At 29.9% G+C, this 26,762-nt stretch overlaps 1 protein-coding gene and 1 long non-coding RNA gene across 10 annotated transcripts; one reads left to right on the top strand and one right to left on the bottom strand.

Annotated features, from left to right (window-relative positions):
* Window positions 1-26,762, top strand: LOC117215702. Of its 7 annotated transcripts, none has more exons than XR_004489191.1 (9): window positions 1-1,115; window positions 17,498-17,672; window positions 18,854-18,971; window positions 19,056-19,200; window positions 19,314-19,401; window positions 19,809-20,172; window positions 20,440-24,873; window positions 25,150-25,233; window positions 25,367-26,762. XR_004489191.1 is itself a non-coding variant. In XM_033462106.1 (7 exons), exons 1-7 carry the CDS (start codon window positions 16,229-16,231, stop codon window positions 24,298-24,300), a joined length of 4,812 nt encoding a protein of 1,603 aa, XP_033317997.1. In that variant the 3' UTR covers window positions 24,301-25,104. The 7 variants fall into 7 exon arrangements, 1 of the variants encoding a protein (XP_033317997.1); XR_004489193.1 differs by lacking the exon at window positions 1-1,115 and adding an exon at window positions 13,818-13,942 and having other exon boundaries at window positions 25,367-26,733; XR_004489190.1 differs by lacking the exon at window positions 1-1,115 and adding an exon at window positions 15,953-16,289 and having other exon boundaries at window positions 25,367-26,662.
* Window positions 10,872-14,579, bottom strand: LOC117215707. Of its 3 annotated transcripts, none has more exons than XR_004489198.1 (3): window positions 14,495-14,579; window positions 13,873-14,034; window positions 10,872-10,976 (listed from the first exon to the last, which is right to left on the bottom strand). It is a non-coding gene; the product is annotated as an uncharacterized LOC117215707 (long non-coding RNA). The 3 variants fall into 3 exon arrangements; XR_004489197.1 differs by having other exon boundaries at window positions 14,306-14,508; XR_004489196.1 differs by having other exon boundaries at window positions 14,311-14,508.

Here is a 26,762-nt window from a genome sequence, read left to right as displayed (position 1 = left end):
GTGAGAAACACTGGCACAATACATATGAAGGCGTATCATTATACACGTTGCGTTTGTTTGGAAGCAATTGCGAGTCGTGACTAACAGACAGTGACGAATATTGGACTCCTCGGGAAAGAAACAGTCGATCGATGGCCGTGTGTTCAAAAAGGTCCGATCAAACCGTTATTTGTCGGTGAGTATCTTTCAAGTGGTGAACGGGTTCCATTGTGATAAAAACAGCAAGCGAGCTCTCTTACGTTAAGTCTTGGTATTAGTAGCCCTGAGCGACTTATACCGCGAGTTCTGTGTGAGTTAATTACCAAAGTAGTGTATTCGTGGAATGAGATACGAATGATATTAAGCTTAGTGAACGTGTGAATCTGTTGATCGATATCACGAACTCGATACTTTTGCTCATTTCACATTGCACAAACCTCTATTCTATGCCGTGATTCCACGCATATGTATATACGAGTCGCGGTTTTTGTTCCCGGATCATGCTTATATTACGTATAAAATTGCATTCCCAACAAGACCTAACCTCTTTCTAAGAAATATCGTGGCCACTCGGAGCAACGTTATCGATTCGGAACACGTTGATTCTGATCACGTCGGCGAAACAAAACGAACGAACTCGCGAGAACATCGATTGGTTTCTCCGGTATCGAACTGCAAGTTGTAATTGTCCGACAACTGTTATATCTCCTTTAAGCGGCAAATGACCTTCAAACGAGTAAAGCTCTTTAAGACCTTTTCTGATGTGTGAGGTAGTCTGAACCGACAACATCGATTATCTACAAGCTATCAGTGAACTTCGTGGAAAAACTGTTGCAACCAAAAAATGTCGTCCAAAATAGTTACAAACGAGAAAGTGATTTTACGAAAGAAAAAATGTAAAATGAAAACAAATGGATCGACTGCGATAACGTGACAAGCAGCGATGTAGTATACAGTGGCGTGGTGGATATTTAGAGGAGAAAGTCATTATAAGCCGAAGCAAATATCGACTGTAAATATCGATTGTATGTCACCGTGTGTACGATGTGTCAATGTGTGAAGTGTGTATTTGAGGTTAGATCACCCATTGATGGACCACGTGCGGCTATATGTGCATGGCGCCAATTTTAAAAATGGTGAGTCCACTAATGTTACTTTTAACTAAAATTTTTATTAATTAAATTAACAAAACGCATGGATCTATCTAAATTAATATATTTTACATTATTATTAATTCATTTACCGATTTATGATCTCTGTACTAAAATAATGTTAAAAGCAGATATAAGGATTTAAAACTAAAGCTTCTCAATGCTAGAAAGGATAAATGAGGTAAATAATAAATAATAATAAATACTAAAAGAATATTATAGAATTATAAAATATTGATCTACATTTATATCGTTTATTTTGAATATATATTTTAAATATTGCGTTATCTTACATATTTTGCAACATGTGATTTATATATAAAAAAATTAGTTATTGAAAAGCAATATAGTTCAAATCTTTTCTGCATAAATTCGAAAGAATAGAATTAATATACTGTTCACAAATTTGATATGCAATCAATGAACAGTGAAAGGCAATGAAGCGGAAGAAACATCAAGGCGCTGGAACATTTCATCGTTTTATAGTAAATGTGATGTGAAATTGAAGAATCGGTATATGTATCTATTTACATATGTAGTTCATGTGGCACTCAAATATCTATATGGAGTTCTTTATGTCGTTGGCCATTTAAATAAGGTTGACTTAAAAAGTACAAAGAAGCAAGAGTTACGAGATGTGACACGATCAGAAACTTTATACATACTGGAATATGAACAGACTTGTATGAAATTCTATCGGTTTAAGTTTACATCGAATTCGTCAAATTTATTAGATAAACAGATTGTATAGAATAATATAGTAGACTCACAAACATACCACTTTTTAAAAATATATGATTATTTGTTATAATAAATTATTTTAAAAAAGATAAAAATGATGGTAATTTTTCAAAATTATAAGGATTATTTTGAATTTTATTTTTAGTAAAAGTTAATAAATATTAATATTGCTTTTTTGATAATTGAAAGTAATCATAACACAAAATTTATATCGTAATAAATTTTATAATTAGTTTTTTAATTTAATATGTAATCTATTTTTAATTCTTATGCTAATATGTATAACAGCTTCAAAGAAATATGTTTATACATGAAACATATTTTTGTTATCAATATTAAATATATGTACATAGAATTAAATCTTTATTTTATGTTTCGATTAGTAATATGAGAATAACAAATCGTATAATAAAAATTATAAATAGGTACAAATTATAATAATAAATTATAATATTATAATAAAGATATTAGTATTGTAATAATTGTATTATAGTATGTATTTCTATATTTAAAATGATACATTTTTAATAAGTAACTTATAATATAAATAATTTTATTTTTCTGAACTCCCTGTTAACCAAGTTGCTTAAATCTCTAAGTGTACTTATCACGTGATATCGATATCATAGATTAATTTAATGTTATAAAGTACTGATAAACAATGATTATAATTTGTCATGACTAATACCTATTATAGAGATATTAAACTTCTCGAATTCAAAATTTGTATATTTGTAAAAATTTCTTTATAAATGTAACAAATAATTTTAGAACAGATTTTTTTTAAATAAATAATTAATTTTTTACATACGAAGTGCCCCACTAACAATAGAAATCTGAAAGTTTCCATTGATATTATTTCAACATTAAAAGGAGTAATAAATATTTAGAATAAATATTTTTCTTCAAAAATCTCTATCGAAACAGATTTTAATATTAGTAACAAATTAGCTCTGATATTAGAAAGATTGTTCTTATCATTACCAAATGCTCTTTTAGTTGTTCTTTTCTTACTTTCAATATCAGCAGGAACAATTTAAATTTCATTATACTCCACGTACACATAATATTTACTTACAAACATTTGATGTTAATAACTGAATTATAAACCGATTACGTGTAGAACATTTAGTGGGATGTGGAATTAGGTTACACATTATTAATTATAATTTATCTAATTGTCTACTGTATACCACCAATATAGAGCAATATCCAGCAGATTACGTACTCTGCTAGGATATTATACCAACTTATTACAAAATATTAAAGCGAAGTACATATATAGTTATATCTAATATTATATATTTTTTAAAAAAAAGCATAATATTTATGACATATTGAAAATTCCATTCATAATTTTGTAGTGCTATATTTTTTAACTATAAATAATGTTATTAATTTATTGTAAACATAAATAAACTGAATAATGGTTTTATTTTAATAGTTCCTATAAAAATATATTCTGCAGTAATCTCTAATATGCTCTATCATCTAAAAAATTAAAAAAGAACGATTATATTGAATACTTCTAAAATGTGAAGAAATTCCTTTATTTCGCGTAACAAAAATAAATAAAATTACATTTAAAAAATGTTTATTTCTAGATAGGTAACTCAAGTCTTATGTTATCCTATGGTTCACGTACACTTTATTAAAATAATAATCGGGTTATACTTAAACCATGTAATAAGCTTCTGATCATGAAAAGTACGAGTATTACATACTCTGCTTGCGTACAATATTCGTTTTAATAGGATTTCATCTGGCAATTTTAATGCCGTCAAGCTTAAGATGAAGCTGTGCTCTCAAGAAATGCGGCTACTACTCGCTTGAATACACATCACCTATCAGTTCCTTTGATCATGGCGTGTTACAACAATGTGATAGTGTGCATTAAAGAGATTGATAGGCGTTGAAGTAAACAAGCCTAGTTTGCTAGACCCTTTTTAATCGATTCTCAAACGTAAAAAAAGAACCCCTTTTCGTAAAGTCCACCGCGTGATAAGTGTGGGCTTAAATCACATTATTCAGAAAAATATTAAATTAAAGACCAGGAGTTGTACAATATTAAATGTCATATTCCAATTTTCTTGAGATTATGCAACTAACAACTGAAACCTGATATAAGGTAATCTGGTACTTCAGTTCGCTGACAATTACATAAAACTTAGATAAGAAAAGATTTAAAAAGATCTACGTCCAATAAATCCTTAGTATATATTATAAAGTAATTCTCTATGAACTTTTGATATATAGGACTCTTGTCTATGGAATGATAAAATAAAAAAGTAAAATAATATGAAGATAACTAAATACTGAAATTTGTTGGTATATAATTAAATAAAATTTAGATAAGGAGAGATTTAAATAAATTTGTAGAATAGCTTCTACCGTTATAAAATAATTTTGTATTAGATTTGGCTTTATACTACATTTTTTTTATCGAGATAAAGTAATGTGGGAATTGTAAAATAGTAAAATAACATGAAAACAACTAAATAATAATATTTGTTCATAATTGAATAATATTTAGGCAGAAAAAGGTTTAAGGTAGATAGAATAATCTACTGTAATGATAAAGTAGCGTTATGAAATAACATTATATAAATTCTCGCAATTACGTTTCTCTATATGCAATAACAATATTAATTAATCCATATTTTAAAATTGTATTAAGGGAGTATAAAACCATGCGTCTTTAAAATATCGAAATCTTTTTTTCCTTGCATTTTTTACAATTTGATATTTGTATAATACTTTGGTAAAATGATATTTTGAAAACCTAAGAAAGGGCGATTATAAGACCTAATACGAATGCATTTTTTTATTTTAGAGAAAGATTAATTTAAAACCTTAAACGTGTTTTTTTCGAAACTATTTTTTCCTTGCTCCCAGTAGATTTCCAAAACTCTTCAGCTTGAATTTTTTACACGCCATCCTATATTATCTATCTTATAATACAATCTGGGTTGTAGTTTATAATTTTTTTGATGTTTTAGTCCGTTGAATTTTTATAAATTTTTATAAATATTAAAGTCAATCGTTTTCAACGAGAAATAAAATTTGTTCGTTAATAAGTATTCGTTTTCTTATTTTTCAAAATTATGGAAAAATTATACACCACATTGAAGATAATGAATTTTTGTATATGTTCGCACAAAATTTTTTACTTTTTTCAACCTAGTCGCATTTGTTGCTGTGTGCAAGCGAACAAAGTTCCGCTAGATATGGAATCAGATAATGTTGTACCACTTCGTCATTTTGTAATTTTGTGTAATAAAACAAATATGAATGTAGAGTTAAGATGTTGCTTAAAGAAAAATATAAAATAAGATCATAATATGCACTGAAAATATTTTTAATAAAGATATAGAAACACAAGATATATAGAAATTGCATAATTCTTAGTTATTTTTTTTAATAGGAAAATATTTCTATTTTGCTTCAGTCGTAAGTTTAATGTGAGTCAGACTTAATGTACTATTGTCATAAATATTACTTATTTACAGAGCGAAATGAAAGTCAGCTAAAGATATTTTCTGCTTCATCAATTTCTTTTTAAAAGTAAACTAAAATTGTAGATACAAATATTCTAAAATTCAATTTAAAGAAATAAAGAATTATGTATTGTTTTAACAGGTGATAGTTAGCTATCTTTTTAAAAATGACAGAAAATGTAGCTTTTTTTAGAACATATGTATAATAGTTATCAAAATAAACATTCAAATCTGATATTGATTCTCTTCCAGATACGAATGGTTTCCTGTGTTATTTTTGTAGCAGATGTTCTTTTTAATCCACCGATAAACCTTCACTAATCTGTTGAAAAGATTTTCAGTCTTTAAAAATGCTGCTTCTATCCCAGTTTTTTGATAAACTGTAAAATTAATTTATAAACTTCAATCAGTTATTCATTCAGAAGATCTATATCAATTGCAAAAGATCATATTTTTAAAACTGTAATTCATTTACATCAGTAAATATTTATTAAACTACAAACAAATATTGCTTAAAATGAAAAGGGGAATGTTAGTCATAATTAAAGAATATTTGTCATTAGTAAAAAGTAATGAAGTTAATCATAAGAAAATAATATCCTTCAGATATTTTTTATTTACTTAAAAAATATTATATTTCATAAAAATTAATCATTTCTTGAAGTCAATATAATCAGATAATTTAATTTCAAATATAAAGTATTTTAAAAAAATGTATAGTTATGGAAACTGAATCGAAAACTCTACACAGGAATTTGAAGTGTAAATTCAGGGTATTCGTGATATTCTTCCATTTAACTCGGTAGTCTTCATGATAGTATAATTGTAGAGTATACACAGCGTTAAAGGATCGATAAATGTATTCACGGGTTAGGATTATATGAGTTCATTGACTTCACTTTCATTTATAATTTATACCCTACATCATTGCTTTCTACTCGATTATTCTGGAAAGCAACTTGAGCTTCATCATTGAAGATTTAATGCTTTCATATCATGCATTATAGCAATGATAATGTAGTAGAAAAGATGTTCAAGAGGATTGAACCAATAAACAGAAGTAAAATATCTAATTATCTCTTTCGTCGTAAAGATAATAAAGTAACATTAGTAGTATGTATTGCATATACGTACATAATTAGCTTTAAGTAATTTTTTGCGTTAATTAAGAGTTCCATTTGATTTTGTTTATGTCAATTAAGATATCTTTTCACCTGAATTTGAGAACTTTAGAAATTAAACGTATAAATTTAATAATTATTCATAAGTATATTCTGTACGTTGAATTCGGTAATTTTTTAACATGTTGTAAAAGTCAACATTTGGGATAACTTCTTCCTTTCATGAAAATGTTGGACTCTCTTAGCTTTCAAGATATTCGCGAAAATCTATCCGCACGAAATTCGCTTTACGATAACCGGATAAAATAACGCCTAACCTAACCTAATTCTTATCTTTTGTTTATAGTTTATATAGCTTTGGGTTAGGTGCCATCTTATCCGGCCACCGCGAGATGGCCAGCAATCCATCGGCATCCACTGTCACGGACGCACGATTATAAGCAAAATTTACCGTGTGATGCCGATACTGCTGACAGTTTTTTGCAAATATCTCGCATATTTTCGCATCTTGCAAGTAAACTAAGAGTTTGACGTTTTCGTGACAGGACAAAGTTGTTCCAAATGTTGAATTTTATAACATATTAAAAAATCATCGAAATTGGTGTTGAGGATAAACTCGGAATAATTACCATAAATTTTAATAACTCTTCCAATGCATCATGAAAGTATTTAAATGATTTGTTATTAAAACGTCAATTGCTATTTTACTATAAATAAATTATCGATGCTCTCGAACCAAATCAAAATGTAGGTAAAACACTGTTTATATAATGTTAAGTTAATAGAAAATTATAACTTCTGTAATTTTTTTTTATCTTTTGTAAAAAGTTAAAAAAGTTATATTATATTAATGCATTGTAAAGAAAATTATACCAAAATTTCTTATGAATAAATTGCTCACAAAGTTTCTCTTTGAGAAATTAAATAGAACGCATTTTAATTAATGAAATGCTTAATGAAAATTTTACTCGTTATACATCACATTATATCCAATTATATTCAAGTGAATTTTTCATTGCTCATGAGAGAAAAGATTATAATTGTTTGTAATTCCTCATTCTAATGAAAAAAGTATTAATACTATAAATAGATTATTTAGTGACTAAACAAAACGATATATGTATAATAATACAAATAATGGAGACGCAAAGTAATATTCAGAAATATAGACAATTGCATTTATCTAATCTTTAACATTCAACGCGTATCATTGTTTTAATAAGTAAAATGATTATTACCTGATTTGATTAAAGCGTGATACCTATATAGAATGAGTCACTAAGAACTGTCACCTGAAATAACTCGTTATCTACTGACTTAAACAAAAATTATTTGAAGTGAAGTGAGCTTAGTGAAATATATTTTGATTTTTCGGTGCCTCGTATTTTCTGAGATATCAAGGTAACCTTGGATTTTCTAACAGTCGCCCTAACCTTTTTTATACTCCACTATAGCCATTAAAAAGGTTACGATTATGAATTCAACTATCTATAATAAGATGACCTTTAGTTGATCTTGAGCCAAAAAACGAAACGAAAATTTGTGAAAAGTAACTTACTATCAATGTTTGCATTTAAAGTAGATGTTCAAAGTTGTGGCCGTTCATACATGTGTCGACATTTTCCCAAACGGCGCGACGCAACGTACTGTCGCGTCGGTACGAAACACGAACGGCTTGCAGTGTACCTATGAGACATAATTCACTATACACCTATTTTAAACGGAAACATGGAAAGTAAGTTACTTTTCACAAAATTTCATTTCGTGTTGAGATACAAGGTCAACTAAAAGTCATCCTATTATAGGTCGTTGAATTCATAACCTACAATGCAGTATAAAATATATAGGGTGACTGTTAAAAAATCTCCAGATCACCTTGGTATCTCAAAAAAATATAAGACATCACAAAATCAAAATAGGATACATACAAATGAGGATACTTGCATAATAAATAATTTCACTTCAAACATTTTTTGATAAAGTCAGTAGATAACGAATTACTTCAGATGATATGTTGTACAAATATTAAATTAATGATACAATTATACAAAAAAATATAAAATAAAGAAATATATTCAAATCATTTAAGGTTTTCAAATTTCTACTCTCCTGTTAATACCTGGAATTCTAAATCTTTCACCAAGTGCTGTGGAAATGTTCATTCTTAAAGTTATTAACGCGTTTTTAACAGTTTTAAACTCTACAGATATAAAACGACTGAACCTTGATACCAATTTAAAAACAACTTTGAAATGATCACCGATCGAATGATCATTTTCTTCTCTCGCTAAGTTATTCCTCTTTTAGTCAAACTTTGTTGCAATATCAGAAGTGAAAAAGACGTATATATTTATATCTACATATACAATAAATATATTTCTTAGTATCAAAAGTTACCTAAAAAAATATTTAAGTACCTTTCGTTACTATTTTTAATTAATTTCAAATGTTATATTTCTCATTTATGTGTGTTTTTATAGTTGAACTAAACTTTTGAGATGTATAATATTTTTTTAAATATTTAAGTAAAAGTCACTAACTCGAAGTCAATATTTTTGAACCATATAACAGTAACACACAATAGTTCTTACGTCATTCTGATTTATTTTCTGTATTTTAGGAGATAAAATGATTTTTGATATTTATCACGTAAGATATGTGTGTGTATATACAATAAAAACTAAAATTAAGTAATCTAACTCGAATCTAACTTCAATTGTTACTTAAAATCAATACTACAAATCCATACTTTTATGAATATAACTAAGAAAATAAAACCTAAGCGTAGATTTATTTCATCCACTAAATATTACAACGAATAATATACTTTGGATATTTTATGTACATATTTTTATATATTCTATGTAAAGTATTCTATTTGGTATATTTTGCATCTTCAAATTTCTTCACACGTTGACTGCCACTCGTGTTATCAAAGAAATGTCCGTCAGGCCACGCGTACAGCAGTACCAAGCGTTCTCTGCTAGGTGCTCCCATCGGTATTTTAGTAATGCGAGTCGCTCAAGCGGTGGTCTCAAGAATGATCTTTCGTTTCGTTTGTTCGCAACGTTAAAACCAGTAGCTGTTGTTGAATATAACGAAGGAAAGCGTGGTATAGATTATTCCGACCAAATGGTTTCTTATGCCACCACAATTAGAAAAGGAATAAAATGCTACAGAATACTTGGCATTCGATTCCTTCTGGGAATTTCTGTTGTAAACGCTTTGACGGTTTACAAAATTGCAACAAGGAAAAATATAAATATTAGAATATTTAGACATTTATTAGTTGCAACATTATTAAGGTTGTCTGAAAATACAAAAAATCCTTGTCTTCGACGGAGTCGGCATAATATCGCCGTTCGGAAAAACGATTCCGGAAGAAGCATTAGACGCGCATGCAAACTACGTTATGCAAATAAAGGACGTTGAATGGACCGAAGAAAGGCACAAAAGAATTTGAAGAAAACAACAACTTATTGTCCAAATTGTCCCGACCAACCTCAGCTATGTATAGAATGCTTTAAAGTTTTACATTCTAAATAATTTTTTTAACAAACCATTTTCGTATTTTTATTTTATAACAATTCAAATATTATTACAATTAATTGTTAATTAACAATTTATTATTATGGAATATCTTTTCAAATACCTACGACGATCCTTCGCAAGTACTCAAATAAGCGACACCTGAATATGGGTTACGTGGCCGGACCAGAAACTTTGCTGACACCCGAATACGGGTATCGTGGCGGTCAACGTAATAAAAGCATACACATCCGCAACCTAATACTACATGTATGAGTCATTTATAATAAAAAAATTAAAAGTTCCAACGACGAAAGTGAAAAATATATATCAAATCATGGTCTATTAACGACGCGGAATAAATTTTGTTTTCGATGAAACTGTAATTATTCAGCGAAATATATTTATACGAATATATCTGCAAACCTTTGGTTTTGACTAAATAAATTACACATTGCAGCACATGTATACGAAACATATTACGGGTTGCGAAATTTAATAGATTATGTGGCTTTAGAATATCATTCGCAATTATTGGATGATACAGAGTATACCCTCAAATTTCATTTATATTTACAAACATATAGAACATCGAAACATGCAGTTTTCTATTGGAACAAACATTTCATTTAAGAACGAGTGCAAATGATAAACACTGAGATTAATTCTTTAACCAACGAATACAAATTTACCACTGATTTATTCTTTAATCGACGAGTACAAAATTTATAATTTATAAAACAACGACTAATTCTAAAAGGACAACATATATACCATCAATAAGTAGGACTCACCATATAGATGTCGTCCAGCAATGAATCTTGTATGCACGAATTTATTCTAATAAACTTTCATCGTCTATGCTTTAGTCCCGTAGTAACACGGCAACACGTATGATCCACACAGAAATATGAATTTTCTTCGTGGCAATGTTTCACAAACGATAAGTAACCGGTTCACTGCCGTGAGTATTCGCATCGACATTCAAAGTGAGCAACGAGAAATTGAACGAATTCTTCGCGTTCTCTATCGTGCATTTTCACTCCTACGTACAAACTATCATCTAATTCTTAAATGTGCTTTTATATTTCCGTCTCGAACCAACGTAGCAAAAGGCTCTACATATGAAACTATTCGATAATCTAGAAGATTAAAAAGATGTTCGTTGTTCTTCTTGTGATGAAGAGAAACATAAGTCTGATTACATAAACGCGAATTTCAACTTATTCGAATCGATTGAATAAACGCCGCTTCAGGTAATTAAAAAATCGCATAACTGGATAATGGCATTTTGCCGAATGACGAGATCGATATTATTCAAGTTTCGATATATTAGCGAATTAGGTATAAGCAGCATGATACTTCCGTCTTGTGTAATATATATATAGCTAATTATTTCGAATGTTGAAGTATATTTTTTTTTAATATGAATCGTGAGATTTCTTTTATATTTTTTGGTTGGCATTATTTTATATTTATTTGAAATGATCATATTTTTTTATGTAACCATGAGATTTGCGATATTCGTACGATAATTACTAAAATATACTATGTACGAAGAATCTACAATTCTACTAACTCATCTAATTTGATTGTGATCGCTATTTAGTCAATGCAAAAATCAACAAATAAAAAATGCAAATGAAATTAATTTATCCATTAATTTGGTTTCGTTTAAAAATATTAATAAATCGTGGATTTTATTGTCCCCTGAACTATCTTTAAAAATTAAACATTAATGAAAAACAAAAAAATTACTAAAATGTTATATCTTAATATTCAGAATATCTTATTGGCCCACATTTCGCATGTTTACAATTTATATCAGTGTTAAAAGTAAATTTTTATATGTCAGATATTTACATACTGTAACATTACGGTACTGAAAAAATTGTTGCAGTAACTCCATTTATACTTTCAGTAAATTGAATTGTCACGATTTTATTTAAACACCGGATGTATAAAATTCAAGCATGTGTTCTAAATCAATAGAAGAATTTTGATTTTGATCTTTAAATAACCTCCAGTTTTCTTGTAACCTTGAATTTCAGAAGAATCATTCTAAGTGTGCCTTCTTAATTTTTATATCTCTTCTTCGTACTTTAATATTGGTATAAATATGGCAGGATGAGATCATAAATTGGAAAACAATGAAGGAATATTCTGTATCTCAGGCTCAGTTGCTCCACGCCGTTTACAAACTGTTTTATGTTATATTTATTCGAAAATACACCGTATATAAAGTGCAATGCATCGTACCATAAAGTTACGTACAACTATGTGAAATTTCTTTCCACGAATTTAGCATTTTACGAGTTTCATTTTATACCGGTTAACAGTTATGCAAATATAAAGATTTTATTTACTCAAAAATGCTCGTGCATGGCGTGGACGATAATATGGAAACGATCGAACGAGCCGTAATGTGCAACTTATCGATTTTACGATTTCGTGTAAACTTTCACGCCAAAAACAGTACCCATAAATATTTTATATATTCATATTTATGAAAGAAGTCATTGAGAAGTTTAATTGTAGAATTGAAACTGTGATACTATAAGGAAATTTGGATAAAATCGTTAAAATTTATAAAAATATCATAATAACAACATTTGCAATAAAATGTTTCCTTGTAGCGATTTAATTAATTACTATTAAAAGAGTTGTCATAAATGTTTTAAATTCCTGTTCATAAAAGAAATCATTGGAAAATTTATTATAAAATTGAAAGCATAAACCCATAAATAAAGAATGAGATTGTTAAAAACTGATAAAAATATTATAACGACAATATATTTAATATCATAAAATATTTCTTTTCGTATTATAACGATCAATTTAATCGATTAGATGATCCTAGGTCAGATAAAGTGAATCAATTAGGATCGTTTAACGTTTAATTAGAGTATACATTTTTGTTCATTCAACAGAGCGCACCCTGAGCGTATCTTGTGGTGGTTGAATCCACTTTGAACGTATAACATCGTGTGCTTACACGTTGGCTATAGTATGTATATTCCGATTTGATAACATCAGGTAAATTACTAAACGTGCATGCCTCGCATAACGACAAGCGTTTTCCGCAGAATCAACAGGTCGAACCTGAATCAAATCCTTAATCGCCATTTAAATGATATATGTGCACTTTACATATATATGTGCTCGAAGGCGAAATTTGAACAGGGAAGGAAAAAAGGTAACCGTTCGCTCCAGTGCTATTAGGGAGGGAACTTTTGAGTCGAATATAATAATTCACTGAATGCTTTTCAAACGATATCTTTTGTTGGTATACATGATGTACGTTCTTTGATCTATCAGCGAAGATTGTTAAAAAATTCCGCGAAGATAGACATGATATCAAGTAAACTCAAGCATCGTAAAAGTGGTAATCACTGCTTTATCGTAATTTGGAAGAATCTTCGTGAAACAGTGTCGAAGCGCATCGCTATCTTCATTCATCCGTGTCATGCACCCCTTCTGTTCCATACAACCACTCTGTATACATACATATATATCGTCTCCCAATGGCTTCATCCCTCTCCCCCTCCCCCCCCCCCCCGCCTTTTTTCCATAGTTCACCCGCGCACTCAATCACATTTTCTCTCGCTTTTACCTCTTTCTCTCTCTATGCGTATCTTTTGTCTTGTATTCCCCTCTTTCCGCTCACACTCACGATACATTATCCCCTATTTCCATTTCTCGCTTCAACTACATTTATTTTCTGTATACTTCACCCAGAACAACGAACATAAAAGATAAAGGAGGAAGTAAAGAAGAAAATAAAATAAAAAACAGAGAAACAGCACGTTCGAACGAAGGAGTGAAAGAAGCATCGACTACGAATGGTTTTCTTACGGTTATCGAAGGATATCCATAGGTAGCAGATTGAATCGTTTGTTGCAAGAACAGATCGAATATGCATGTAGTAAGTACTTATGTATCCGTTTACGTGTTATATAATTTTCCTTGTTGTTGGTTCATCGCTGATCATGTCCTCGGCCACGGTCATTCCCTTTCCTTTTCGTGGTCATACGTTCCCCAAGCAACGAGAGATCGCCGGTAGAGAGCAGAGAGAAGATACGTTTTGCGACGCATTCACGGGACACGTGAACCACCGATGGAAAGGACAGCAGCGACAGCGAGAGACGATGGTGTCGAAAGCGAATGAATATATACGAGTATCGAGATTGAGAAAGACAGAAATGCTCAGGGCGGTGGAGGTTCAGAGAGAGAAAGAAAGAGACCGATAAAAGGAGAAGAAGAGAGAGGGATAGAGGAAGATATATACTGTACACGTCTCTGTCTCTCTCTGTCTCCCTTTTCGTCGCGCACCAAACCGATCGGCGATGTGCAGCCGCGTGCGCCACCACGATGGCCGATCGAAAAAAGTCAACTAAGAAATCGATGACGAAAATGACGACTACAACGACAACAACGATGACGACGAAGACGAGAAAGAAAACGTGGCCTCTCGAACCTATGTCGGCGACGCTTAACGTCGGGGCTGCTCTGGGCGTCGCGGCGCTCACACATCGGCTCACTGAGCTCGAGGTAGGCGACACCGTCGGAACCGAGGATCGCGGCTGCGGCCGACAAGAACCGAAAGAGCAAGCCGAGCTTTCCAGATGTTGTTGCGCACGCGCCCTTGCACACCACCTCACAGTTCAATCAATTTTTAGCTATTGAAATGTCCGTTGGATTTCAGATCCATTACTTTTTCTTTGCCAACCACCAGTTTCATTACCATTTTTTCTCTAAAAAAATATCAATGTGTAAGAATATTATTCATAGCATAATTAATTGTTCCATTGATTAACATAAAACTCAAGTGAGTAAGAAATTAGTTGAAATGCATTTGTGGGATTCTAGTTCAGAGGTACATGAAAATTCTTGTAATGAATGTATGCTTATTCTTTCCTATGTTTTTATTTCTAAATTTACAATACGAAAATTTCTTGGTGCAATACATAATTGGTATCCATATCCTTTATATACATGAAGGTACTAGGAATGTTTTATAAAACATTCTTATGTCATATAAAAGAAATGTTACAAATATGTTAATATATTAAAGAATTGGTTAAAAAATTTATATTTTTTTGTTTACAAAGGCTTAAATATCAACAACTCTATTTTAAAGAAATATAATTTAATATATAGTATAATACGTATATTTGTGTTGTCTACAATTTAATATGTACAATATATGTTGTACTGTACAAAACTATGTAATATAAATTATTAAAATATTAAAAACGTTCTATTCCTGATAGTTCAATTTTACATACTTTTATATTGCATAAGTAAAACAATAATATATCAAATTCAACGAACAAATATATTTTTTATAATTTAATAATTTTGTTAATCATTGCGTCTCATATATTCAGTTCATCAAATCAATTAATTATCTTTATCTTTTTCAGAAATAAGAAATAATAGTCAAGGAGTGCGATGTGAAAAATCTTCCACATTTACCGCCTTTCTCATATATATTCTTTAAGTGTAACTACAATCGATCTTCAATTTGATTAAGTGTTATTTTATCACCACAATTAAATTCTTATAACGGAAAACATTGTTAAAAAACATTCAGACTAAGCATAAAAAAATAATTATGTACGTATATGTATACAAGCAACCGTGTGTTGTAATTACTTAATTGCTCGGTTCTGATTGGGCTGTTTTGCGGGGTAGGGATGGCGATGTTCTCGGTTCATGATTTGCGCGCTACATGTTGCTCGACCTCCATTGGCTGAGTTACCTGAAAGGCCGACGAATCAGCCATTTATTTCTAAACCCTTGCTGCTTTTAACCCTCAAAGAACGCCAAATATCGAAATTTTACCGCCTAGAGTTATCGGTAACTAAGACAATTCGTAATATCATTGAATCATATACATGTAAAAACAGTGATAAAAATTCATTAATAAAAAGCTAAGAAGAGGAGGAATATACAAGATGATTCGGGTATTTAGTGTGTGCTTTTAAGTGTAGGATAATAGATGTGAGCTTGGTAACAGTGGGGTGTAAGAGACGCGCTCTCGTGGTGGATGCACCAAATGCCAGTGTCAATATGGCCGTTACCGAGAGCGCAGTATGTGGAGAGACGCGGACGCGGTAGTTTCTTCGGTCTCTAACATGAAGTACACTCTGGTAGGGAAAAACGTTTCTACGAAATATTAACACATTTATTGAAAAATTTCAACAAAATGAATTGTGTTGTGGAAGAGCGGATAAACAGCATGCAAAACGAAAACGCTCGGGTGCAAGGTATGTGGTTATCGTGTTCGTTAAAAAGTGTTTTTCACCGGTTGTTTACGAATGTTTAGCGGCAGAAACACGCTAGTCTTCGCACGCAACCTCCTCGACGCGCATTCGATCGATTTGTCGCTACATTTATTGGCATTGCCAATTCAATGACTACCAACCGAATCTCTAGAAATGCAAATGAAATCTCCAAATAAACGTATACTTTTTGGTGATAGTTTCGGAAATTTTCTGTGAAGAATCAGTCTTGTGCTAAGTGGATAATGCATCTGTGTGTAACACCAGAATTAACCGTTCGATTAAGTTTTTCATCACATTTATTTTAAATCATTTATTAAATACACTTTTAATTCGATATGTTTTCTAATCTCTGTGTGAATACATATTACTTGGTGATATTGTATAATTTTCACAAACATACATATACAAGTTATTTAAAAATAATTCTTACGTCTAATATAAACTTTAAGCATCAATTTGAAAAAATTTTAATAAAGCCATAATAAATTTACTAAACCATAAATATTGTTAACACTTTATTGGATAATAAAGAGAGTGTTTAAACTGCTACTCCGACTTTCAAATGTTAAATTTCATTGATTTCTGTTACTATCATTATCGTCATTTTCTATTATTTAAGAACGTTAAATAATTGGTAAAAATAATTCGTTAAATCTTTTCACACTCCTGCATAATTCTATTAATTAGAATTCCTGATATTATTTAGAAAATCCTGCATAAGTTCTATTTGTAAATGTAGCTGAAAGTATTCATTGAGCTCGTGGCATAATAAGTGTATGTACAATAATATCGATAACAAGAAGATATTTTCTATTACGTATAAATTTTCAAATAAATACAAAAATTGATTACACGTGATATGTTACGTTACCGTAACATTGCCTCAATTATTATGTTATATAAGTATATTATGTACATTTGCTTGTGGTATTCTTTTTTATTCGTACTAAATACGTGCGGCATCTGTGTTTAAGCAATTTACATTATGAAGTGAACAAGATAAAATTTGTTTTTTTCGAATGAGTTCTTTAAAGAAAAGTTCAGTTTGGATAGAAAAACTGAAATTTTGTTTTAAACAATAAAAACAAAAAAAAATAAAATTGTTTAATGTGTTTAAAAATCTGTTTGTTGCTGTCATAACCATTTACGAAACTATTTTGTTAAACAATTATTTATTTGTTAATGTACAGATACCAAAAAGGAAATGGTTAAAAACAATGGAAGACTAAAATTGAACAATGATGAATCAAAACCATCAATTATTGAGCTGTTTCCTTGGATCCTAGAGTTTAAAAAAATGTGCAGGTGTATACATACAGAAAAAAGTATGGCATCTTTAACAGAACTTATGCAATTTTATGTGAGGTAATGATTATATCGTCATAAGTTTGTATCATCCCCATTTTCAGTTTACCAGTAATATTTTTTCTGGGAACTGGTTTAAAAATCAGTAAAAGTAGATAACTTAGTTCTTTAGATATTATACATTATACGTAGATATTATTATAAATATATATATGTAATTATATATATAATAATAATATACAATAAATGTATATATACAATACAAACGTGTTTCCTTTATGAACATCAAATTAAAATTATTAAGAATATCTGTAATAGACAGATCATTAGAATGCAGTAGAATAAAATGGTACAAAAAATATAAAGAAGGAAGTGGCTATATGATCCTAAATTTAAAAGATATCATTTTTTTAATATTAAATTATGGTCAGTGGAAATATTAGGGAAACATTAGGAAATATTCATGAAATAATTATTGTAAAACATATTGAGAACAATCGTAAATGAAAGTGATATAATAACAATATCAGTATAAAATGTTTTCAAGTTATAAGTTAATATCAATAATCAAAAATGTGTATAAAAATTATTAACCATAAAAATAGAAATAAATATAATTTTTACAAAATTACATTACAAAATTTTGAGGTTGTAAGGGACAAAACAATAAATAAATACTACTACAAAAGGGACAATGTAATAAATAAATACTATTACATAAGGAACAATGCACTAAATAAATACTATTACATGAGGGACAACGCAATAAATAAATACTACTACATAAGGGACAACACAATAAATAGATACTACTACTACTACTACTACTGCTACTACTAATACTATAAAAATATTGTTTGTTTTAATTATTTTATATCACGTCAAGGTTACTTTAAAAACAATGTTTATTATTGAAAACTTCAATAACTTCATACAATTTTGTAATCATACTTATTAAACTTTTTATGCTTTCAAGGCATAATTAAATTTTTGTATCTGTTTGATATCTGTTAATATCACTGATATGTTTACATATATATAATATCCGTACTAATTATTTAAATAAATTATTAATGAATTATATATTTAAGCATAAATTTGTTATATATAAATCAAATAATATAAAATGTTGTATAAGTTGCAAATTTTGGATAGGATAGCAATGGATTGCATGTTGTAAATTTATCAGTTTTATTATATTAAGAAAATGAAAAATGTTTCAGTAAATAATTTGCTTACAGAAATGTAAGTGTCAGTGTAAATGAATGTTACACAAGGCCTTTAAGAGCAGCAAAATTAAAGGATTCTATTAGTGAGACTTTAATGTTGTTCTTATATATTTATCGTGAACTTTCTGAGGTAAGCTTCTTTCTTAATTTTAATATTTTTGTATGCTGAACTGTTTCTTATGTTACTAAACACTAAACAAATTTCACCTTTTAGGATCATGATAGGTTCAGTTATTTAAATAATATGTCCGACTTATTAGCGCTCTATATAGATATGGAATTAAAAGCATCTAGGAAAAGCAGAGAAAATCATGATAAAATTTGTGCAAGGATTACTTCTTGTCTTTATGTTTATCTAGGTATGATGATGTTCACACAAATATTTTACCGCAATTAATTTAAATAGAAATGATTTAAAATGCTGAAATATTGTATGTTGTCTTAAAAGAAAATGTATATATATCTCTTTCAGAACATTCCATGGAACATTTATTAGATACTTTAATCAAGGTACAACTAATGTGTTGCAGTTATCATCATATTTTAGATCCAATTATAACGTAAGTATAAAACAAAGTAAAAGAGTTTATTTCTGACATTTTTATTCCATTTTTAATTTGTGAAAATTCAATCAAGAAATATAAATTAGTTTTATCATTTGCAATAGATTTACTGCCTCAGTTAAAAATTTCATATTTATTTTACTATATTTTAAATTTATTATTAACTTTTACATTTGAGTGAATCTATATAATAGGTAATTATTGCGTATGCTGCATAAGTTACCTTTATTTTTTTCAGTTACTTAGCAAACTATCAGATCTTTTAATACTTCACCAAATAAGAACTCATATTAAAATTTAATTTCACTTTCGTTTATTGGTATTATTCTCTATATATATTAATATATATTAATACTTATTATATACATACATACATACATATATACAACTATTTTCCTTTTTAGGAAAATAATAAAAAATATTCCCATTCACCCAGAATCTAGTATTATGTATATTCGTTACTTTTTTATTTATCGTTTGTGGAGAAAAATAAATGAAAATGTGGCTGTAAAAGATCAAATAACAGCTGCTGCAATTGCATCTCTGGGGCCATTGCCATCTACATTCTCATCAAGTATATTAGAAGATGTATTGCCAAAAGTGCCAAAGAGTCAACCAAATTCTACAAAAGCTCTATTGCAGCATAAATTTGATATAAAAAAACATTGTGAAATGTTTGCACAATATTGCAGAAAAAGCAATGGAAGTGTATATCAGGACGGAATTGCAACTCCCATTGATTCGTCCAGTAGAATTAATTCAAAAATGGTATTTATCTATATACTAATTATTTCTTTTCATGCACATTTGTTACACACATTTGTCGACACATTTATAATTATTAATCATCACTTTCAAATTGCTACCAAAATTATTTATAACGTTTTCCAAACTATACTAATTACTGCATAAAGTTATTTTTATGTAAATAATAAAACTAGTAATTAATCTATGAAAATTCGATTAATGCGCACATAAAGGTAATATAACTTAATTACGACAAAATTAATAATAATTTATGTTCATGCACGTCAGTCGGAAGATATGGTTAAGAAAGATGTAGAATATGTAGATAATAACGTAAATTCAATTATATCAGATAAAAATAAAAAAAATGAATCTATTTCTTTGCTAAATACTTTTAAAACTTTAAATTTGGAAGAACAAACTAGTTTTAAATGTTTAGGTACTTTTTCGAATAATATTTCTACGGAGCATGTTAATTCTAAAACAATTAAATCAAATAAAAATCGTTTGCGGAGGAAATGTAAAAAGTCCAATGAGATTGTAATTATTGATTTAACTAATGATATAGTGCTCGAGAAATGTATAAAGAAAAGAAAGTCTAGAAAACTACCATGGTTAGAAGAAGCAAAAAAGAATATCGATTTAAAGATAGTAAAAGCATCACACAAGAAGAAAAGGCAGGAACATGTTGGGCTTACACATCCATCAAATACCTCACGAAATATTAGTCATCGATCGGAAGATTCCTCTCAATCGGTATGTACCACGAAAAGTCTCGGCGAAAAAAATGAATCTAATGCATGCCGAACGGTTGTCCTTAAAAATGATGAAAATAAGATGGAAATTGACAAAGAGTTAATAACTTGTACAGAAAGTATAAGAAAATCGATTGGTACGGAAGTCAATACTAAAGAAGTAAATGTTAAAGCGTCTACAATGATTAGTAAAACAGTTCTAACCGAGATACTCCCGCTAACGAAGCAAGTATCAAAAATTTCAAACAGCGTTGTTAATGGTAATTGTTTAAGTAATGCAGATATTTCGAATATACAGAGCGACGAGAAGGAGAATGATAGTTTTAATAAACAAACTGTGATCAAGCGATTGACAGAAACAGACGTTTTCTCAGAGCCTGAAACACGCGAAAAAGTTGAAAGTTTTAAAAAAGTCTGTGATCTAGAAACAGAATGCCCAGGTGTAAATAATACCACAATTTGTACTCAGTATAATTCCAAAGATAACGCTGATAGTTCTAATCGTTCTAATGTTAATGTAATTAATGACGAGGTAACTGAAAGGGTAACATTGTCGGAAAACTTAGAGCTCGAAAGGAATAATCAAAATGTCTCGAGCGACAAAATGTTAAATAATACTTGTTTCAGTGAACGTGTTTGTAAATCTGACTACTCTAACAGGACTGTTAATTCCGAAATTAGACACGAGGAATTAATTACGCCGCAAAATAATGATAGAAATGAAACAATCTCTACTGGAAGAATCCAGAAAGTTGAAGCTTCTCCTATTAAAAATGTATTAGATTATGAGGAGAAGCAAGGATCATCAGGTATACTTGTCGAAATTTCGACAATGCAAAAGAAGTTTGAATCGCGAATGGAATCGAAATCATCAAAGTGCGTAAACAGAGCGAAAGATAAATTCTGCACGCGACCAGAATTAGAAATCTGTAGTTATGATGAAATAAACGAGAATATAAGAGAAAATAAATCAAGCATCGATAACATTAGAGAATCTATTTTCGAATCTTATTCTACGGATAAGAAAGATATTTCTAATACAATTAATGCAACGTGCCCGAATGAAAATATTGAAAATAATGAAAATTCTTGTATCGATACAAACTTTAAGGAGCCTGTAGGGGACAAGTGCGATAATAATATTGGCAAATATGTTAATAAGGAAGATGTTCCTTGCAAATCTGACAAAGTGTCATCAGAAATCACGTCGAAGGAGTGTAATAATTTATATAAAGTAACAGAGGAGAAAAATGTGTGTACCGTTGCCAAAAATAAATATATCGTTCAAGATTCTGAATTACAAGACAATATCGATGGTCTGTCGTTGTTGGCGAGTGTTTCACAGCATATACCACATTTAAAGCCTGAATCCGACGTAAAATGCGACCAAATAAAAGTAAAAGATTACGCATCTTTGAGGTATGCGTGTTGCAATCAAATCACTGATGACGAGACTGATACAAATGATTCGTCAAATACCGTTTCCCTATTACTTGAAAATCCATCCGCAGAAATAATCAATAGAATCGTTGGCATTTATCCCGAGGACACCATAGATAAAGTCGAGCTTCGAGTAGAAGTAACATCTAACGAAGCAGAGAGTGGAAACGGTGATAGCGAGTTGTGTAAAGTCATTTCTCATCCGGAAACAAGCATAAATTACGACACGGACGCGCTGACGCATAATTTCGCCCCCATTGAGAATAATGCGCAAACCGTGAAAGAGAATACAAACGTAATACTAAACGGAGAAACCATAGTTTTGCTGCAAAAGTCTCCTAACAGTAATCTGTATATTATAAACAAAGCGGTTGAAAATTCGGAGGATCACACTAGCGACGAGGAAATCAACAGGTTAAAAGAGAAAAATTGGATATCTCCAACTGAAGATTGTGGACAATTCGAAGCTATAACTTCTCTGGACTATGCATCGTGTAACTTGGAATTAACTTCGTACAACAAGGAATTATCGTATCAAGAGAACAAGTGTTCCGTAGAAGGGATCAAGATTGAACCGGAAGATAAGAATTTTGCAGACACGAAAGTATATTCAAAAAAAGCACCGCTATCGACTGACATGCTTTCTGTCAATTCGCAAATGTATCAGGAGGTAAACTTGATGAGCAAATCGATGGAAAAGCGGAAATCAAAATCGAATCTCACCTTCCGACAAAATATCAAGCAAGAGTTCAATATCTCTAATCACATCGCGCCGAACTGCGCGATCCCGGGATTCAATGGAATTCACTCACATCCACACGAAGTTAATGCTCAACATCCCTTACATATATCTACCACTCATCCAACTACCTTACCACCGATCTATGGAAATTGTGCAGGCAATGGGGAATTATGCGTACCATATCATAAACATTGCACCTCAGTATCGTGTAGTTTGCAAATTAATGCTAACACTTCCCTTCATTCGCACGCGAAATCGGGTAGTTCATGTGGAAGATCGCATTGCTCCTGTTTAAATTGCACCTACGATATCGTCGCGCATTGCAGACAGTGTATACACCCAGCGACGGATACCCACGTGTCTTGTATCGAAAGTAGTCCGTATTTTTTGCCAACGCATTCGTCAGTACAAAGCCCTGCCGTCCAAGAGCATGACAGAGCAAAGAATGAAGTCGTTATAGAAAAATTATACGACGATCAATTATTGTGTAAAATAGAGAACAACCTCTTGCAAAATAAGTCATTGGAAAAACTGGGAGTACAGTGCGACTCAGAAAAAGAAGTGTTTAAAAAAAATGCAGAGAATAAGTTGCCTTTAAAGAAAAGGCTGAAGGCGCATGCTATGGCATATGCGGGCGCACCTATAAAAACTGAAAAAATAGACAATTATCCAGCTATGCCTATGATGTCTATAGCTGCTTTAGAAGCGTTGGACAATACACGGAAGAGGTCTGATCAAATCGTTAAATCCGAATACGAACTGTCTCTTGCGAAAAAGCAGGAACTGCGTGGTGATTATCACTGCAATTCGCATTTGATAAGAAGAAATTATTACAAAGATGTACAGGATACCGAATCACATCAGAATCTGGCGAACGAAAATGCAAGAAAGATCGAATGCCAATTTCGACCGACAAATGATCAAACTAGTAATACTATATATCAAGAATCTTGCCTTCAGAGGACAGTTAAAACATTCGCGCAACAGGAAGAGGTGAATCTATTAGACGTGACGTCGATAAAGCAATTTGAGATAGAAACGATAGAGCAAGAAGGAACGTATAAAAGGGTAAAGAAAACACAGTCGCCTCTACGGCAAACGAGAAGCTCAAAAAGAAACGTTCCTAAAGTAAATTATTCTTACACCGATGTTGATCCAGAGTGGAATCCGTCCGGTGAGTCAAAACGCAGACGTAAAAAGGCTAGTCGATGATCGATACCACCTCATTATGGAAATTCGTTACTGTAAGAAATTTTTCTGAGATTTAAATAATTAAGTGTACATTACTCCTACAAGACTGTGGCATCATAAACTTGTAAATGTTGTATAAATGAGAAGATAAATTATCCTGGGAAGATATTTACATACCGGCGAAGTGTATAGTACAATGCTCGAAGATCAATATTAGCGTAATTTTTTTAAATTTTTAAGCAGCATCATGGAAGATATTTACATTTTGTAGATTGTACGTATATTTTGTCGGACACAGACAGTTTCACACTAAACAATAGAAAATTCTTTAGTGTTCTTAATTTACTGTGTATAAAACTGCAGTATTATACTCCATTTTATTAGACTACCAGTTAATTTTGATACAATTCTTCTGATTTTCATTAAATTCAGTATATTTGTAATTATTTAGAGCAAAATTTCGTCATTTATAACGTAATTGAAATCTTTTATATGAATCGGAGAAAAATTACTTTTGTATATAATTTTGTAAATATATTATAATCCAAAGTAATTGTATGCAAATTTTACGATTTTATAACTCGTATATAAAAGGTAAGATAATTTACGTTAACAAATAATTTTAAATACATTCTGCTAAGCTACATAAAACACCATGATGTGGTACAAACAACTCGATATTTTTATATAAACTAATAAAAGATATTCTTTATCAGCTTTAAAATTAAATTTTCTGTGAGATTGCATGCATGTATGTATTCACAGCATAAAATTTTATGTAGCAAAGTATGAATTACCGCATAGTGCATAAAACTACTACTAACTTTAATCTCTTTGACATTCTAAAACATTAGATATTATATTTTTCAGTTTGATGGAACAAAATTATTTAAATTCAGAAAAATGAGAAAAGCTGGCTCATGACAACATTATAGTTTAAAAGAATTTGGATAGGTAAGATTAAAAATCAAATAACATAATAAAATATATGTATATTTAGATATTCTCTTTTCTAGCCTATATAAAAAAAGTTGCATGTTAAATAAGAAAATATTTTACTATAGAAGTTTAACATTTTCTATTCCAGATTAATTATTTCCTCCAGATTAATACTGAAAAATTTCAAGCAACTGCTTAATTCGCAAAATGTGATGTCAATAAATTTGCCAAATAACATAGAAATAATAGTACCGTCATACAAAAATAGAACAGGAAAAATGAACTTCCTTCAATTTTTTAACCTGTCCTTTTAATACATATAGCAGCATTATTTGTTATAGATATACCCTTAAAGATCACAATGCAAGTAACATAGCTAGTCATCACTTTTTAATTATGATTTAAAACATATTTAGTTTATATGTTACTAAAATAAAACACGAAAGTAATATGTATTCAAAAATTTCAGGTTAAAATCGAAAACATCACGAAAAATTAAAAAAATGTACTTAGACTTTGTATACTTACCAAAACGATAGAGCTTTGTTACACGAAACGTCATTCAATACGATACTCGAATTTATAGCGCCTTTACATAATTTATGCTTTAAAAATTTAACATATATTTTAAAAAATTATTCGATTATTTTTCTCAAGTGTTTGGATAAAGTACATATATCTCGCTGTACAAATTCTAGATTTAAAAAGAAGGAAATGTAACTTTTGGAAGTTAAACTTTAAAGAGATTAAAGAATTCTAATAGTTAATTTACTTTTCTTCGATTATTATTTCTCATTTATATAGAACACATATATTCACTCGTTTGAAAATACAAGGTTATTTGCATAGTTCAGTGCCATATTCTTGTGTTTGATATCTGTGATTATTAGCTGACTAATGCTAAATTAGTAATGTGTTTTATTGTACAAAAGATGTATTTGATTGACTACTTAAAAACTATCCGTGAAATTTATAATTAATCTAAATTTGATATTTATAAACATTTCTACATAGAGAAATAATCATAATCAAGACAAACTACTTCGCAATCCAATTTTTTCGTACAAATAATACGAAATTTCGTTTCGATTACAGAGATTATATAGGTAGTAATAATTTTTACGATGTATAAAAAAAAGACATGCGATATTAATGCAGCAGATAAACGTTTATTATTGCTTCTTTATCGTTACCATTTATTTTTTCAAAAAAAAAGTCTGATAGGTTTAAGTTAACGTAACATAATTCGATATTAATTATTAAAATCTCGATTAAATGATTGCCAAATGTTTCTATTTATGCACATGACCATATGGATAGTTTGCTACTAAGAAAATTATCCTAAGCGCCAAGCATTTATTAGCAAAAGTCTGATATCCTAAAATATAATTTAGAGTAGTAACATTACATCAAATGCCTCATTCATTCGTGTTCATAAAAAAAATTGAGTACTGTGTATGTGTAGAACATTATGTCATAATAATGAATAAACTTGTATTTACATACATTTGTAAATTACATGCATTGCGCAGTGCATAGACTGG

Source organism: Bombus bifarius, unplaced genomic scaffold (assembly GCF_011952205.1).
Source record: "Bombus bifarius isolate JDL3187 unplaced genomic scaffold, Bbif_JDL3187 scf7180000009772, whole genome shotgun sequence".
NCBI classification, from domain to species: domain Eukaryota; kingdom Metazoa; phylum Arthropoda; class Insecta; order Hymenoptera; family Apidae; genus Bombus; species Bombus bifarius.
Note: the sequence above shows the minus strand (reverse complement) of the source record. Positions and strands in the feature narration are given on the sequence as shown.